Genomic DNA, 15,587 nt, shown 5'->3' with positions numbered 1-15,587 from the left:
GTTGTATGGAATAGGATCTCTTAGAGATTAGGGAGCGGTCCGATTTAAACCATTTTGAAATTTCATTCAATTGGAAAGATTTTTGTGACCATTTTACTCAGTGAAAATTAACTTTAAAAGTTTTATTTCTTTTCGTAACTGCTGAAGTTGCGTAGTAAGTGCGAGTATCTTATTTCTTCTATTTGAAAAGTTTTATTGTATTTATCAGGGCTCGAAATTTAAAAAAAAATTCAGTCGCCATTTGCGACTGGCTACGAAAATCTAGTCGCAAGTTCACGAATTTTAATCGCAAAACTAACTAACCATAATTAGTTAATAAATAGCTCTGACTCACAAATGATTAACAACACTTTGATTTTATTACTTCAATAGCTTTCACGTTATCTAGCTCTAATAATGACTGTGTACCAGAACGAATCTCGCCTCGCGAGAATCACTAAAGCGGAAATTTTGGAATATTACCGAGTTTCTCGTGAGAAGAAAACAACCGAGTTTCTCGCGCACTTGTCTTGTGATGCGTTTATCCGTGCCCCATTTTTAAAACGCGTGCCAACGTGTTCGCATTGTAAGAGTTATGTGATTCGAAACAATTTTGTCTTCATTCAGTTCAAAGGTTTCGATTCGTGCACAATGTAAGAAATGATTTATTTTACAAAAATCGTGTCTTCAGTCACTTCAAAGGTTTCGTTTTACATGTAAAAGCGACGAGTTTGTAAAGCGATGCGCAAAGCGAACTCGCCGGGAAATCAATTTGAAATTGAAACTTTCCCGCACACACACAATTCCTTCATTAAAAAACCAGCCTTTTTAAAGTCAAGTTTTGTGCCTGTATCTATAAAACACTTTTTGAAAATCCTGAAACTTACAATGTTTTTCAAGTTCACCGCGGTTCAAATTTGCATACGTGACATGTATCGTGCTTTGCTAATTACCGCTATGGAATCGAACTTATTTCAATCTTTGTGGTTGCAAGAAAATACGATTTCTACCAAGAAAAAACAAAGTTGCGAATAAAGAAAATCGAAAACGCTAACGTTCTTGAAGAGCTGGCGTAAACTGTGTAGTTCTGGTTCAGAATTGATTTCAGTTCATTGTGCACCGAATTTGCATATCAGCAACGCGAAGATGTCAAAGGTTTAATACCGCGCCGCGCTTACATCTCAACCTTCAAAACCGGAGATTTTAATCGGAAAGTTTCATTTGCAAAGCATTGCAATTTCGCCTTCAAACGCATTGAACTTGTTTGTATAAAATACCAACGAAACAATTTGCACTTGAAAACCAAATCAACGCAAACTTGCAAGTGGGGGGGGGACAGGGGGGCGGGAGCCCGGGAGAATAGGGGGCGGGAGGGGTACGGGAGACGGGAGAGGAAAGGGCGGGAGGCGGGAGTTCTAAGAGGACGGGAAGCGGGAGAGCAATACAAAACGGTGAATTTCTTTACCTATTAATGCGTTAGAATACTATCAAAAAAAGAACCCAACAATGTTTTACAATGTTATTTGTCCTCCATTTAGCGTCCTCCGAGGCTTTACACAATATTTTATATCCAAGGGCACACAAAAATTCGTGCTCAGGCGATAAACAGGGTTACTTCTGGTGAAATTGGAAACCCTTTCATTGTGTTACGTCATAGCTCATGAAATGTCAAGCGTGGCATGTAAACACATGTGTGAGTGCCGCGCAAGTTGTTAGAAGTCTCAAAAGAGGTGAGCAAGGCGAGCAAGTACGCATCTTGTAAATTTAGTATCAGAGATATAAAAAAAAATTCAATGTCGTCAAAGACCATTTTAGTAGTTCTTAGTATCTTTCAGTACGGTAGTGAGAAATCTGGGGCATGGACGACCTTCTTGGGAGTTTGCTCCCAATGACCGTCAATCGGACTGTACTAAAGATTTAGGTGCATGGTGTATGGGAATTTGTGAATAGGATGCTCTTTCAATGAGCACGTGCAGAGTGTGGAGTGGTTCGTTTCACGACGCTGTTTTTCGTTTTGGACAAGGCAAAATCGATTCCTATCACAATAGGCAGCCAAACAGCACAGGAAGCAACCAGGAACGACTTTATAGAAAAGAGGAGTAGGATTAGGAGTAGGAGGAGATCAGTGCAGCCTCCTCGGCACATTGATGAAGACTTCTTTTTGATGAACAGTTTGCCTAATTTCGAACGCTTTTTTGCATTTAATGCAGTAATTCTTTCCTCAGAGCAGTAGCAACGAGCTTAGAATTCACCACCAGTAACCCACAGATTTAAAACTTGGATTGAAAGTAGGTCCTAAAGTTTCATTTTACCTTTTCCCGAACTAAAAGCAATTTTTTTCACGCAGTTTTAGTGAGTAAGGATATCGAGAAAGATATCAAGATTATAATTAGTGTATCAAGTAAATGCGATGGATCCGCAATACAGCGCCAAGAATTCACCTTTTCGGCGCTAGATTTCACGTGTAGTGTCACATGACTTCTGATGTAAACAAACCGCGAAAGTTCGGACATTTGAACACACGCGTATCACACATTTCAGTGTACGAACATCATGGTCACGACTAAAAGATGTGCTTATGGTACTTGTAAAAACGATTCCCGATATCCCAAATCCTGGGAAAGGAACCCAAACGGTGATCCGGTAAAGTTTTTCCATTTTCCTGGCGCAGTTCGACAAAATGAGAGAAGGCAAAAGTGGATAAATGCATGCCATCGCGGTGACTCGTTCGTTTGTACGAAGGATAGTTATATTTGTAGCCTACACTTTGTTGGTGGAAATGGTCCAACGCTGGAGGATCCTGACCCAATATCTGCTGTTGCTAGCAAAGAAACGGTAAGTTAATCTACTTATAATTTTACAGCACGATTTGTCGTTTGAATTATTATTTTTTACCGTGCGTAGGTGTCGCGACTCCATCGTAAACGAAAAGCATCCGGTGTACGAGAGGCAAACAGAGAGAGAGGCAAGAAAATTTGTCTTGAGCGATCAGTGGCTAAAACCCTTTTGACGCTTCATCGCCATTCTGGAAAATCAAAATCGGAACATGCAGCTGCCGGGGCTCTTTTAGATCTGTCGTTAGAGCCAGTCGTGAATACAGCACAGCCTGATGACGAAGGCGTTCATGAATTCGAGGAGGGAACCGACGAGTTTCCGGATCCTGAACCGATCGCGACTCACATCAACCGCAACACACAGACTGATGATATTTCTTAACCGGAACTTGAACCGCCTAGCTAGCGTGGGCAAAAATTTTACGGATGTACGTGATCATCATTCACCTACGCACGGTATCGAGTAATAATTTTAAACGACAAATCGTGCCGTAAAATTATGAGTAGATTAACTTACCATTTCCTTACATGCAACAGCGGATATTGGGTCAGGATCCTCCAGCGTTGGATCATTTCCACCAACAAAGTGTAGGCTACAAATAAAACTATCCTTCGTACACACGAACGAGTCACCGCGATGGCATGCATTTATCCACTTTTGCCTTCTCTCGTTTTGTCGAACTGCGCAAGGAAAATGAAAAAACTTTACCGGATCACCGTTTGGGTTCCTTTCCCAGGATTTCGGATATCGGGAATCATTTTTACAAGTACCATAAGCACATCTTTTAGTCGTGACCATGATGTTCGTACACTGAAATGTGTGATACGCGTGTGTTCAAATGTCCGAACTTTCGCGGTTTGTTTACATCAGAAGTCACGTGACACTACACGTGAAATCTAGCGCCGAAAAGGTGAATTAGGCAGACGTACTGAACTCTAACTGGGGCGTTTGGCTGCCAGCTCGCCATGTCCCTATTTGAATTACATGATCCCAACAAATGAATAATTAAGAAATGCAACAACTATTACACTGCACGATGGACTAAGACTGTTGACACTGAAAGAATGGTTAAACCGTCAAACAAGACGAACATGTTAGTCAAAAATTAAATACAAACAGCGGTGATAAACATAATAAACTTGCACATTTTAGCTTGACGCAGAATATGAAACGTCAAGTTACATAAAATGCGCAAGTTTATTATGTTTATCACCGCTGTTTGTATTTAATTTCTGATCAAGCTACGATGGCTCAAGAGCAAAAGTCTTTATGTTAGTCAAAATTTCATTAACTCAGAGTACAAAACCTATCAATAATGTTAATGTTAATCAAAATAAATATAGTAAAAAAAAGAATGAAAGGCCTACGAATGGTATGTCCTGGTACAGCTTTATGACTAATATGGGTTTTAAAGCCTTCTAATTTACTAGGGGACGGGAGAAACGCGAAAAAGGGCGGGAGGCGGGAGGCAAAGGTACGGGAGGCGGGAGGTTCTGACCCCCCTGTCCCCCCCCCCCCCACTTGCAAGTGAAACATAAGACATCCTCACTGTGTTGAAGAAAGTGTAACGCAATGGCTTCATAAAAAAAAAAACAACTATAAAAGATCCTACTTATCATGTTTATTACATTTTCGTTTTATTTACATTTACACGAACTAGACGCTTTATTATGTATTTAGTTTGGCAAAAAAAATGTGGCAAAGTAGCGATAGCTAGACTTTTAATCGTTATTTGTCTATGCGAAAACAACTCGCAAATTTGCGACTCCTCCGGAAATTTTAGTCGCAAACGCAAAAATTAAGTCGTAAATGCGACTGTATTGGTCGCAATTTCGAGCCCTGTTTATCCTTTAGGTCAGGTAGTTAGGTAACTTAATGTATTTTAGGCTAAATTTACATGATTCCTGGGAAGACCATGAAACATGATACGATTTTGTGTATAAACAACAAAGATTGATTGATTGATGGATTGATTGGATTGATAAGTATTAACAATTATTATTATTATCCAACTACACTTTGCACTGTTCGAGTAGTACATAAAACAAGTATGAATATGGCACAATATTCTTACAGTTATTTGTACTCAACTAGTTTTGCGGTTATTTGTACAGTAAAAAACAGTTTTCTGATGCACGTGAGCTCATCTTGATTCAGGTTTCCCTTGTAGTTTTCTTTTCTACTTATCGCATTTGGATAACAAATCTCTTATTAGATGGTTTGGTGTGTAGTATCATCAAAATACAGTGATACTACTAACCAAAACATCTAATAAAATATACCGGTATATGATAAATTTTAAGCCTGTTAGTGAAACAAGAAACATGTGCATGTAATGCTCATGGTATTACAAGCTTGGGAAAATTCCTTGAAATGGGTCAAACACATCATCTTCTATGCACTGGTATGATACACTGAACTAATGAGAGTCTCGTATTGAATTTAATAGGCCATTTACTAGGTTCACATGAGACATACTTCCAGCATTTCTGATCCTACCAGCATACAAACTGCTTGAATCTGGTAAATGGCCCAACTCACCAGACATTTCTAGGAGCTCATTGGTTAAAACATTAGACCAGTGAATAGAAGACCTTCATATGTGTAGGATCAGATTTTTTCAAGGTCTCTCACTCGTGACATGACTCTTATATGATCATGATGTAGCATTTTAGAGTTTGAGTACATGTAGTTAGTTTCTAAAGAAACTCTTATGCTGTGTCAGTGGGGAAGTGGAAACAAATGTTTGGTTTTATCAACAGAGTTTATAAGGTAATTTGACCACTGTGAAGAGATTCAAGAGCTGACGTTTAGAGCATAAATTAGCCCTTCACTCTGACAAAAGGCTAATTAATGCTCAAGATGTCACCTCAAAACGTCATCTTTCAAATCTCTTTACGGTGGACAAATTACCTTGTCAATTCTGTTTATAAAACCAAACATAGAACTTTCACAAATGTTATTGCTAACAGCATTTGTTTTATTTGTAATTTACCTGCTTTCTAAAATTTTGCTTCGTTTTTGTCAGGGAAACTCATCCACCCTCTTTTAAACTGGACTTGTTCATTCGAAATCTTGACCGACCATCTGATGTAGTGTTTGAAAGACTTGGACAGTAAGTGATTGCTTTCTCATAAAGGATATTTTATTTTTTAAATTTATGCTTGCTTGGTGTAGGTGAAAAAAAAAGTAACTTTGTACTCACATTCCACTTTCTTAATATTCTGTTTTTGCAGGCTTGAGTACAAGGAACCAAACAACTTTCAACTGGTTACATACTCCAAGGCAAGTTCTGTTTTCCACTCATTTATTCCATTGCCAATGGAATAAAGTAACACCCTCCATCACTTTTTTGCTGCAAGCCCTTGGCTCTGAATCCATCCCAACAAATTTTTAAATTTTGCAAAAAGTTGTGTCTGGTGCTAATTGCATGACTAAAGAAGAGTGCTGGAAGTTGTCATAAGCCATCTTAAAATAATGATGATGGATCTTAAGTACTATTCTAATAATACCAAAGCCTGTTGCTAGGAACAATACTTTGGATGCCTCTTAACTCCCGAGAGCTTCAAGAATCTGGTCTCATTCCATTCCAATGTCAATGCACATATTCTCATTACTTTGTTCATTTATTAGTTAGAGTGCTGGTGGGGAGAATTTGTTTAAACATCAAAACATTTTTTGGTGATCATTTCCGTCCTTATACCCATTTCTATTCTTGACTAAGGAGAAATTAGATGCTGGTTTCAATTAGGGCTTAAATGCATTAGCACCTTTGCCAACTGTCCCATTTGTGGAACTCCTTCATTTGATTTGATTTATTGTCACCAGGGTGCAACTGATGTTGTTGTTCTGCGTGGGTGGTACAACAGAATCACCATCAGCCTGTATGGTTTGTTTACTGATGTCAATCAGCGTCCTCAAGAACCACGCCCAGAGCCAAGGGCTGAGAGGCCACCAGTGATAGTTGAAAGCAGGGCGCCTGAGAGAGACCTTGAAAGAATGGACAGAGAAGTGGAAAAGGTACCCTCTGAAAGAGTGCCTGAGAGGGCTGAAAGAGCTCATGAGCGAGGACTAGAAAGACCTACAAGAAGGGAGAGGAGTGCAGATAGGGGCCCTCCTGATTTAGGTCCAGGAGAGAGGGGTACAGATGAAAGGGGCTCTGAGAGATCTACAGAAGTGAGGGATAGACATGAAGGACAGATGGCACCAAGGGATGAAAGAAGAGGTGCAAGGGAGAAAGAGAGAACTCCATTGAAGTCGCCACCACGGGTAAAGTCACCTTCAACACCACCCTTGACTGTTACAGCTACTGTTGGTGAGAGTACTGTTGCTAAGCCAACAACCCCACCTGGGTCTCCTAGAGAGGAGGTATGTGACTTGAGTCTTGTATGCATGTGCATGCATACATTTCATGAATCACTTTGACTTAAAGACTGAGATATTTTGGACAGCCACTTGTCAATTTCTGGCCAAAGGTGTGGATAAGGCTTTGATCATTGTTCCAATCATACAGTAAGTTGATATGTCTTGCTCGGGAAATTGCAATTCTAAACAACGCTGTTGCCTGACTGAAGCCTAGTTGTTCAGGGCCCACAAGCAATGTAATTATGTGGTCGCCCAATTTTTGTCTGCCCATGTTCTGAAGTTGATACAATCATGTATTTGACAGGCTGCTGGACTCCTAATAATTTGTGTGTTTTGGTTTATGTGAATTTTCTTCGGCAACATCTTAATGGCAAGTTTAAAATTCCTTAAATAACCAGACCAACTTAAATTGTTTGTCTTGTGAGGTTGTGTGTATGTTTGTTTTTAACACCTTAAATATTTATGCCTTTAACCCCTAATATCAAAGACCAAATTCTCCTATCTTGTCCCTATGCTTTTCCAATTAAAGTACTGTGGAGGTGTTATTAAAGTATCAAGAAAATTCACCTTGGGTGATCATATCCTTAATTCTCATGACCTCAGGTGTTGAATAATCATTAATATTACAGGGAAAAATTTGATGCTGATCACTGTTAGGGCTTAAAGGGTTAAAGCTTTGAGATGATGTGGCATAAATCAAAGCTTTAAGCGTCACTCTTTTCATTTGCTTTGATATTTCCATAGCAACCTGCTGGTGAGGAGTCTGGTAATCAGTCAGCTGATGATTTGTTTGAGCCACTCACACCTGACAGATCGCCGTCAAACTTGTTTATGTCTGATGAAGAAGAAGCTGAGGAAGCGGTGAGGAAAAACATCTCAAGGTCTACAAATTCATAACATCAAAACAGGGCTTGAGACTAACTTTTCAATTCAGTATGTCCATACATACGTGTAGCTAGAGGTAGATTTGATTTCAGTAGTTACAATGCAACGAACTCAACCGGGGCCACCCAGGTCACGTTTACAACAAAGGAGTCTGGCTTTGGTAGTTTGTACACCAATAAAAAACGAGAACATTTCTTTAAATTTCAAAGGGTTGGTTTTTTCGGTGGCCCCGGTTGAGTTCGTTGCACTGTAAAACATTTTAGCTGGGCTTGTCGTGTGCAGTTTAACTTTAGTTCTGAAGTAATTTGTCGTATAGAAGGGAAGTGAGGGTTGGCATATTTTAATTACATGTGTAGTATCAATAATATTAAAAAACTCCCAGACTTGTGAACTTAATGTCTTATTTTCAGTTTTCTGAATATGTCAGGTGTTTTTTTTTTTTTTTTTTGTTGTTGTTCTTTCCTTGTTTTTGTTTTTTGCGGCCAAGTACTGAAGTTTACCTCTTGATAAATGTACCTGTAAATCACAAGAGATCAAGAGTGAAACATTTTAGTTCCTAAGGTAAAATATCTTTTGTTTCTATCATGGGAACCGCATCATGTTTTTACTTATATTTTATTATCCTATAGGATGGTTATGAAGAAATTCTCAGTGATGAAGAGGTATGCTACACTTACTCAGTGCAAATAATTATTCCCCTCCTGCTCCAAGCCCTCCACTTGTTGATTAATATGTAAATGTACATTGTGAAAGGTGACCTCACCTAGACTTAACATACTTAGGTGACTGCTGACTAGAGGTCAACATCAGTGACAAGAGTATTTTGAATAAATGAATGAATGAATGAATGAACATTTCACAGTCTAACACTATGTGACATGACTTTCGATACACACCTCAAATGAAAAGAAAAAGATGTCCTGAATGGGAATCAAACCCACACCTCCCCTGACGCTAGTCAGGTGTGATGACCATTATACCATTGAGGCAACCACGCTGTCAATTTAGCCTCTTTGTGAAGTGAGTAGAAAGCATTAGTTCTGAGTGCACTTAAACAGTATGTATATTACAGTATCATTTATCTATGGAATGTTTTAAATGGTGAAAATACTAAAAGAAAGTACAGTCGAACCTCTTTATTACAGACACCAAATTAACGGGACAGGAATAAGTGTCCGTATTGTAGAGGTGTCCGTTTTAGAGAAGTAAGCTTTATATGGATTTCAGTCTCTCAGGGACCAAGCAAACTGTCCATAATAGAGAGGTGTCCGTATTATAGAGGTGTCCACAAGAAGAGGTTCCACAAAAAACTTGTCCCGCAGCTATAACGATGGGCAAGTGTTCCTTTTGGGTCAATTTTTTATGATTTTTTGTTTGTTTTGTAATCTAGGATATGGATGATGGAACTTTGGAGGATGCTGTGAGTATCAATAAGTGTTGACAAGGAATGTCTTTTTTAACAAGTCTTGTTTTATCTTAGATCACATTCAATTTCTTTTATTTTTTCTGTTGAAAATGTGTCTGTTTGATCTATATTTATAAACAGTTGTAGCAACTCAAAGCTTCACCTACTGTAGTTCAATTATTTGCCTTGAAGTTTGTTAATCATTTCTGCCCATCTTCATGGCACTTGGAACAATTACTAGAAAAGCGTGTTCAACAGAAGGAGGCACCAGTGCAGTCTAGCTTGCTGCAAACTTAATTTTGTTTTCCAGTGAATGTTTCCTGGGACTTAAAATAATTTTCTATGAAAAAGCTTTACACACGTCAGTACGCAAACCTTATGAATTCCCCAATGTAGGGTGCTATGTTAAAAGCTAATTAAAGGTATAAATCCAATATTGAACATAATTATTTAACTACTGTTTTTTATTCTTGTTTGAAATCATTTTTTACTGCTTAAAATGTAAGTTTTTGTGTTTAAGTTTTATCAGCTCAAGAACTTTATAAAGGCCCTGCCAACCCCCCATACCCCACCCCTCAAATTTCACAGATCTAGATCTGAAGCCTTTGACAATAATATTATATAACTGGAATTCTGCTTTGGAAGCTGCTGCTAATCTTGGCTTAGCTTGATCAAACTTGGAACACTTTTGCTGATCAGTAATTTTTGTATTTCATCGTGTTTATTTCAGGATGTGCAGTTTGGAGATTTGGAGGTTTACAGTGAAGATGCATGGATGTCAGTATCTGTCAGTTTCAACCCTTATCAGTGTGACCTATCACCACTAACTGTAAGTTATCCACTCAGCCTTGGTGTCCTCATTGCTTTACTTAGCTTTAAGCCTGCCGCACACTTGAGGAAAGAGCTGAGCAAACTGCCTTATGAGGAATCGTTAGGCCACGTGAGGCAATCAGCTCAGCTGTTTCCTCAAGTGTGCGGTTGAGTTTTCATGAGAACTTCGCCTCGCAAGTCGAAATATCAAACAAGACAGATATTTTCCTCACGACCTCGTGAGGAAAAAAAACTCACGAAAACTCAACTGCACATGTGATGAAACAGCTGAGCTAATGGCCTCGCGAGGCAGTTTGCTGTCACCTTTCCTGATCATAAGGATTTTAATTTTGGAAGGTTGAACAATATTACATGTTTGTTTGATGGTAAAATATATTGTCTTCTTTAATTTACCAGGCATTTACTCCTCCTGATTGCACAGAGCATGAAAAGGCAGTATTGAAAGCAGCAGAGGATTCCAGTAAGATTTGATCTATTACCAGTTAATCCCAGAGAGAACAGTTAATAGAATTTAATTTATGAAGAACTTACATAATTAATGGCAATTCTCAAACTTTAGATACCTCTAAAAACCAGCTACCAGAATGTCATGATGGAGGAATTGCTCAGTTTGTTTTTCTCTATTGCTACGTATTTTCAATATATGATGTATTTACATGTATCTAGGTGTGTTGAATTTCCCATGTCTGCTCTTCCTGTAAGTTACAACTCTAAAAAATGTTGCTTTGTTTAATTTCTTCTCCTAGATTCAATAGATGACCAACAAGCAAATTTTGTAAGTGAAACTAATGAATTGTTGTTGGGCCTTAAGGACATTCGCGCTAATTGTTTATGCGCATCTTTAGTGCGCAAGTAACGTACACGCCACGCAATGTGACGCGCAATTCATGGTTGACGATACACGGAGGTAAACACACATGTCGGCCAATGTGACAGCATTAAAAAGAGGGAAACGGGGGAAATTCATCTCTGTTGCACGGTTTTGAAAGCGAAAACTCAACGTGAAACGATTAGACGGGTTAAGGTTGTAACAAAAAGTCCAAGAAAAGGCGCTGACACCTGCGGGTATTTCGCGCCAAGAGATTTATACATTTACTTGACTATCGATATAACAAAATAATTGAAATGCAATACTTTATGTAGTCTATTCGTCAAACGAAGTCACCTTTAAGCTTTTTTAAGTTTTGATAGTAAACGAGAAAGTCTTACCTTACAAGAGAGCAATTTTATTGATCACCAATCCCGTGTACAATCAATCCCATACCCATTCTAGGTAAATAAATAAGCTTACTTCTCACATTTTCGCCTCGCTAACGGCTATAGATGCATTTTCTTGGCATTGGCTAAACAGCTGTATAGGTTTTGAAGGTAGTATAACAATAAACAACTTAAACGATCAGAGTTTTGACAGCACACATGGACGAAAACATTGACTCGAGCAACCACTGTGAGCCGTGAATTATGGGATAGATAACCCTGTTTAGGTTCCAGTGCTTCTCCAACCTGTCACGCAAAAACGTGACTTTGGAAATTTGTTACCACAGCGATTACTTTCTCTAGCTTATAACTCTCTTAGATGTTCGGTGACCCCCACTTTTTTTTTGATTGATCACTTTCTTTATCGATTGTCTACCTTTTAGGGAAAAATGAAAAAAATCTATGGGGCAGAAGTTTGATTATTTTCTATTTTTCTGCCCACGCGCCATCGAATTGCTCCCTTTTTTTGGCTGTGTGACAATCGCGAATGTCCTCTTTGAGGGCTACATTTAATTACAAGGATGACACCAGTTGGACTAATTTACGAAACATACACCCTTAGATAAAATTTGACTAAAATAGTTTGTCTCCAGTCAGTCATCTTGAATATTTTAAACTTAAAACTATGGAGATCATTTTGAGTTACGAAGGCCCAACTTTTCAAAATCAGGGTATTTTTCCAGCGCTATATATCTGAAACGAAGTTGGTGACCCCCAATTTTTTTTGCATTTCTGACATCAATAACTTATTAGCTGACCATAACTAAAGTATGAAAAAAATCTGTGGGGCAGAACTTTTTCGCGCGAACGTCCTTAAAATATGACATGAATCAGTCTTTCATCCTCATCTGTTTTTGGTGTTACTTTGAATAAGCTAACAGTCTTATTAAGATCAAAGGAATCCCCCACCCCCCCCCCCCAAAAAAAAAGGTTCTACAATCAGTTTCATTTAATACTGATTCTTGATCACTAGTTTCAGGTGAGACTATTGTCTTCTGCTACCAAAAAAGGTTCTGACAACTTCAATCGAAAAATGTCAAAATTTTCATAAACAAGGCACAACCTTTAATTTCTTATTGAACAAATTTAATTTAATTTTGATTTGTGGAAGAGATCAAGAATGTTCAGCCGTGAATGCTTACTCACAAATGTTTTGTTTCTACTTTTAATTTATCAAAGGGGCAGGCACTGTTTGAACAAGTAGAGTTGTGCTGTACTTCTGAGAGGAATTTAAAGTAAGTACTTATTATTCAACTAAAATTTATCGGCACATTTGCTGAGTGACATAGTTTAAAGAGCATCAAGTACTGCCCTAATTTAAATAGGCTTTTGTTGGGACCACCATTTGGTGTCCCAAGTAATATTCAATATCGGAGAAATTTAGGATCACATTTACCACGAACAGTAAATGGCAAGAATGACCATGTCCCTATGATTATCCCATGTGCGCCGTTCGCTGTTTCCCATTTCTATTATAAAGTGAAGTTGAGTAGTTTTGGAAAAGCATCAAAGGCCAGGTTATTTTGCAATATTCTTGTCTATTTACTAATTCTTTGTAGGAAACATAAATGTGAATCTGCCATTTGCTGTTTGCTGTAAATGTGATCTTACATCTCTCTGACCATTATTTTGTAATAAATATTTGTTGGAGTTCCTACTCATTGTTTCACTGTCCATGATGTTGGAATGCTTAAAATGACGAGGTGCATTGGTCGATCACTCAAGGGGAAGGGTGTGAATCCCACCATGTCCCACCGCACCTTTTAGTCCAAGAAATGTTTATAATAAGGTCTCAGGGCCGAAATCTGTTTTAAATTCTGAAACAGTTTGGCCCATCCTTGTAATTCTAGAATACCAGTTTACATGAGGCTCTGTATGTCTTGTGTTGTCCAGTGTTTTTTGTTTTTTATGCATACAAAAAATTCCACCACCTGAGATTATGCACAGTGATATAAACTCTACTTCTTTGTTCCAACAGATGGATTGAGCTGCTTGAGGAAATCCCCAAACTTCTCGTCCCAGGATTGGTATGTTTACGTGTGGCCTTTCAGTGCATTGATTAGTGTAATGCTAGGCAGAATAATAAAATATTATTATGCTTATAATGCCAGCACTTTAAACATGTTTAAACATAATTTGACTTATTGTTGTAAGTAATGTATTTATTTGATCATTGTTATGCTAAAATGTCCTTTACATGTACAAATGGATAATTTATTGTTATATTTATTTATTTATTTATTTATTTATTATGTTAGCACTCATTAATAGTTTAAATGTCTTTCTTGAATATGTAGAAGTCGTGTAAAAATGTGTATGAAAATTGTCTTTATTTTGTAGGCACATCTTACAAGAAATGAACAAAAAGAAGGTACCTTCTTACTTGTGTTCACTAGAACTTTGCTGTTAATGTAACATTTATTTCAAGTCCCACCCCAATTACAACAAAAAACCTCTATTTTTTTACATTTTCAAAATAATTAACTGTAGCGGGAGGTGGTTAGTAGGTCATTACAGTAAATTTCATTCCAAAGATGCCAAGTTTCACTGTTTTGACACAAGTCTCTTAAAGTTTTCAACTTAGTCTTGTACACTCACTCTACACTTAAAAATCTTCCCACTGCACCATTTTAATAAAGTTTTACATAAACTGCTAGATTCTCCTTCCAAATTACCTTGTGTTTCCTTGTAAACTTGGGAGAATTTAATGTGAGATCAAGAGTCACTTAAGGCTTTTTTCCATGCACCACTTCATTTGCATTCATTTGTTTTCCCAATAAATTGCTTCATTGTTGTTTTTGTTCCCAAAGAACTGGGTTCCCTTTAATTTTCATTTAAATAAATAACCTGTCAGCCCAGTAAAACACTTTTCACCTTAAGCAATAATGTTTTTAAATTTTTATTGTTATCATTATTGAAAATATGTTCACAGGAGTGATGAAAAAGCTGATTGAGTGGGTCATGTATTCACTGGACATTGAGATGGCTCAGAAACTTCCTATAGCAGTGAGTTGTGTTACACTTCATTTGGCATATTATTGGCATCTTAGGGTACAAAATTGGTAGATTCCTAGCTAAGGGTCATTTAGAGGTTGATTGATCAATCTATCAGTCAGTCAATCTATCAGTCAGTCAATCAATCAATCAATCAATCAATCAATCAATCAATCAATCAATCAATCAATTAATCAATCAATCAACCAACCAATCAATCAATCAATCAGTCAACCAACCAACCCACCATGGTCACTGTGGTACATGTATTTGTCCATCACAAAACTTAAAATCAGAAAAACAAAACTGGCTAAATGAAATACTTCAAGATCATCAAAACTTATATCATCATCAGGTTGGACTTGATTTCTGATTAATAGAGATTCTCCTTGCTTTCTCAACCAGCAGATACAGGATAAATGGACTTGCGTGACTCATTTGTTTCAGTTCTCGCAAAAAAAAACAGATGAATGATTTTAAATGTCATGAGACATGATGACTAGTTGTGCACCATGTATATCCTGGTCAGCATAATAACTTGATTGATTTAATTCCCACACCTACATGTATAGATACATAACAGTTAGTATTCTCCAACATCTTACTGACTATTTTATGTTTCTGTCTACAGGCTAATATAAGGTTGATCAAAGCAGGACTCAAGCTTGTTGGTGCCATGTGTGCTTGCGGCTCTGATGTTGCTTCAGTCCTTATTGTAAGTTGTTTCTACCGAATGTTAAATAATAATATGTTAAATACATGTAACGTAATCCCTGGGATCATGCTGTCCTTAATGTTATTCAAAATCTTTTTATGTGGGATGATTGAGTATTACTGACGACAGAGTTACTGCTGTTTTATCTCACTAGGATGCAGGAGTCCAAGAAGCTCTTGGTAAGCTTCTCACTACAGAGCACATGTCATCTTCAATGAAACTACTGACTCTCCAAGGTTAGTATTTTTATTATTAGTTTAACGTAGTTGTATTGAGGTAACATGAATTCAAGCTAGTGTCAACGAACCTTAAATTATATGA

The 15,587-nt window shown here is 37.7% G+C and overlaps 2 protein-coding genes across 2 annotated transcripts in view; both read left to right on the top strand.

The window, feature by feature from the left end:
* Positions 1–15,587, top strand: part of LOC146462426 (protein virilizer homolog) — a 42,093-nt gene that overhangs the window by 649 nt on the left and 25,857 nt on the right. The window contains exons 3-17 of the mRNA XM_085085660.1: positions 5,843–5,929; positions 6,051–6,099; positions 6,643–7,182; positions 7,924–8,040; positions 8,694–8,726; positions 9,455–9,484; positions 10,200–10,298; positions 10,697–10,760; positions 11,047–11,075; positions 12,737–12,792; positions 13,536–13,584; positions 13,898–13,928; positions 14,490–14,563; positions 15,183–15,266; positions 15,421–15,502. Coding sequence (XP_084941786.1) covers positions 5,843–5,929; positions 6,051–6,099; positions 6,643–7,182; positions 7,924–8,040; positions 8,694–8,726; positions 9,455–9,484; positions 10,200–10,298; positions 10,697–10,760; positions 11,047–11,075; positions 12,737–12,792; positions 13,536–13,584; positions 13,898–13,928; positions 14,490–14,563; positions 15,183–15,266; positions 15,421–15,502 — 1,424 coding nt within the window. The remainder of the gene's footprint in view (positions 1–5,842; positions 5,930–6,050; positions 6,100–6,642; positions 7,183–7,923; positions 8,041–8,693; positions 8,727–9,454; positions 9,485–10,199; positions 10,299–10,696; positions 10,761–11,046; positions 11,076–12,736; positions 12,793–13,535; positions 13,585–13,897; positions 13,929–14,489; positions 14,564–15,182; positions 15,267–15,420; positions 15,503–15,587) is intronic.
* LOC146462427 (uncharacterized) lies at positions 2,461–3,195 on the top strand. Its single transcript, XM_085085657.1, has 2 exons — positions 2,461–2,814; positions 2,884–3,195. Exons 1-2 carry the CDS (start codon positions 2,533–2,535, stop codon positions 3,193–3,195), a joined length of 594 nt encoding a protein of 197 aa, XP_084941783.1. The 5' UTR covers positions 2,461–2,532.

The sequence above is a fragment of the Pavona decussata genome, unplaced genomic scaffold (assembly GCF_977016875.1).
Source record: "Pavona decussata unplaced genomic scaffold, jaPavDecu1.1 SCAFFOLD_188, whole genome shotgun sequence".
Lineage (NCBI taxonomy): Eukaryota > Metazoa > Cnidaria > Anthozoa > Scleractinia > Agariciidae > Pavona > Pavona decussata.
This window is presented reverse-complemented; position numbering and strand designations above follow the sequence as displayed.

Bases quoted from the DNA above. Each gene is read 5' to 3' on its own strand.
- LOC146462427 (XM_085085657.1), top strand. From the start codon at position 2,533: ATGGTCACGACTAAAAGATGTGCTTATGGTACTTGTAAAAACGATTCC. The intron at 2,815-2,883 runs GTAAGTTAATCT...TACCGTGCGTAG, and splicing joins CTGTTGCTAGCAAAGAAACG to GTGTCGCGACTCCATCGTAA.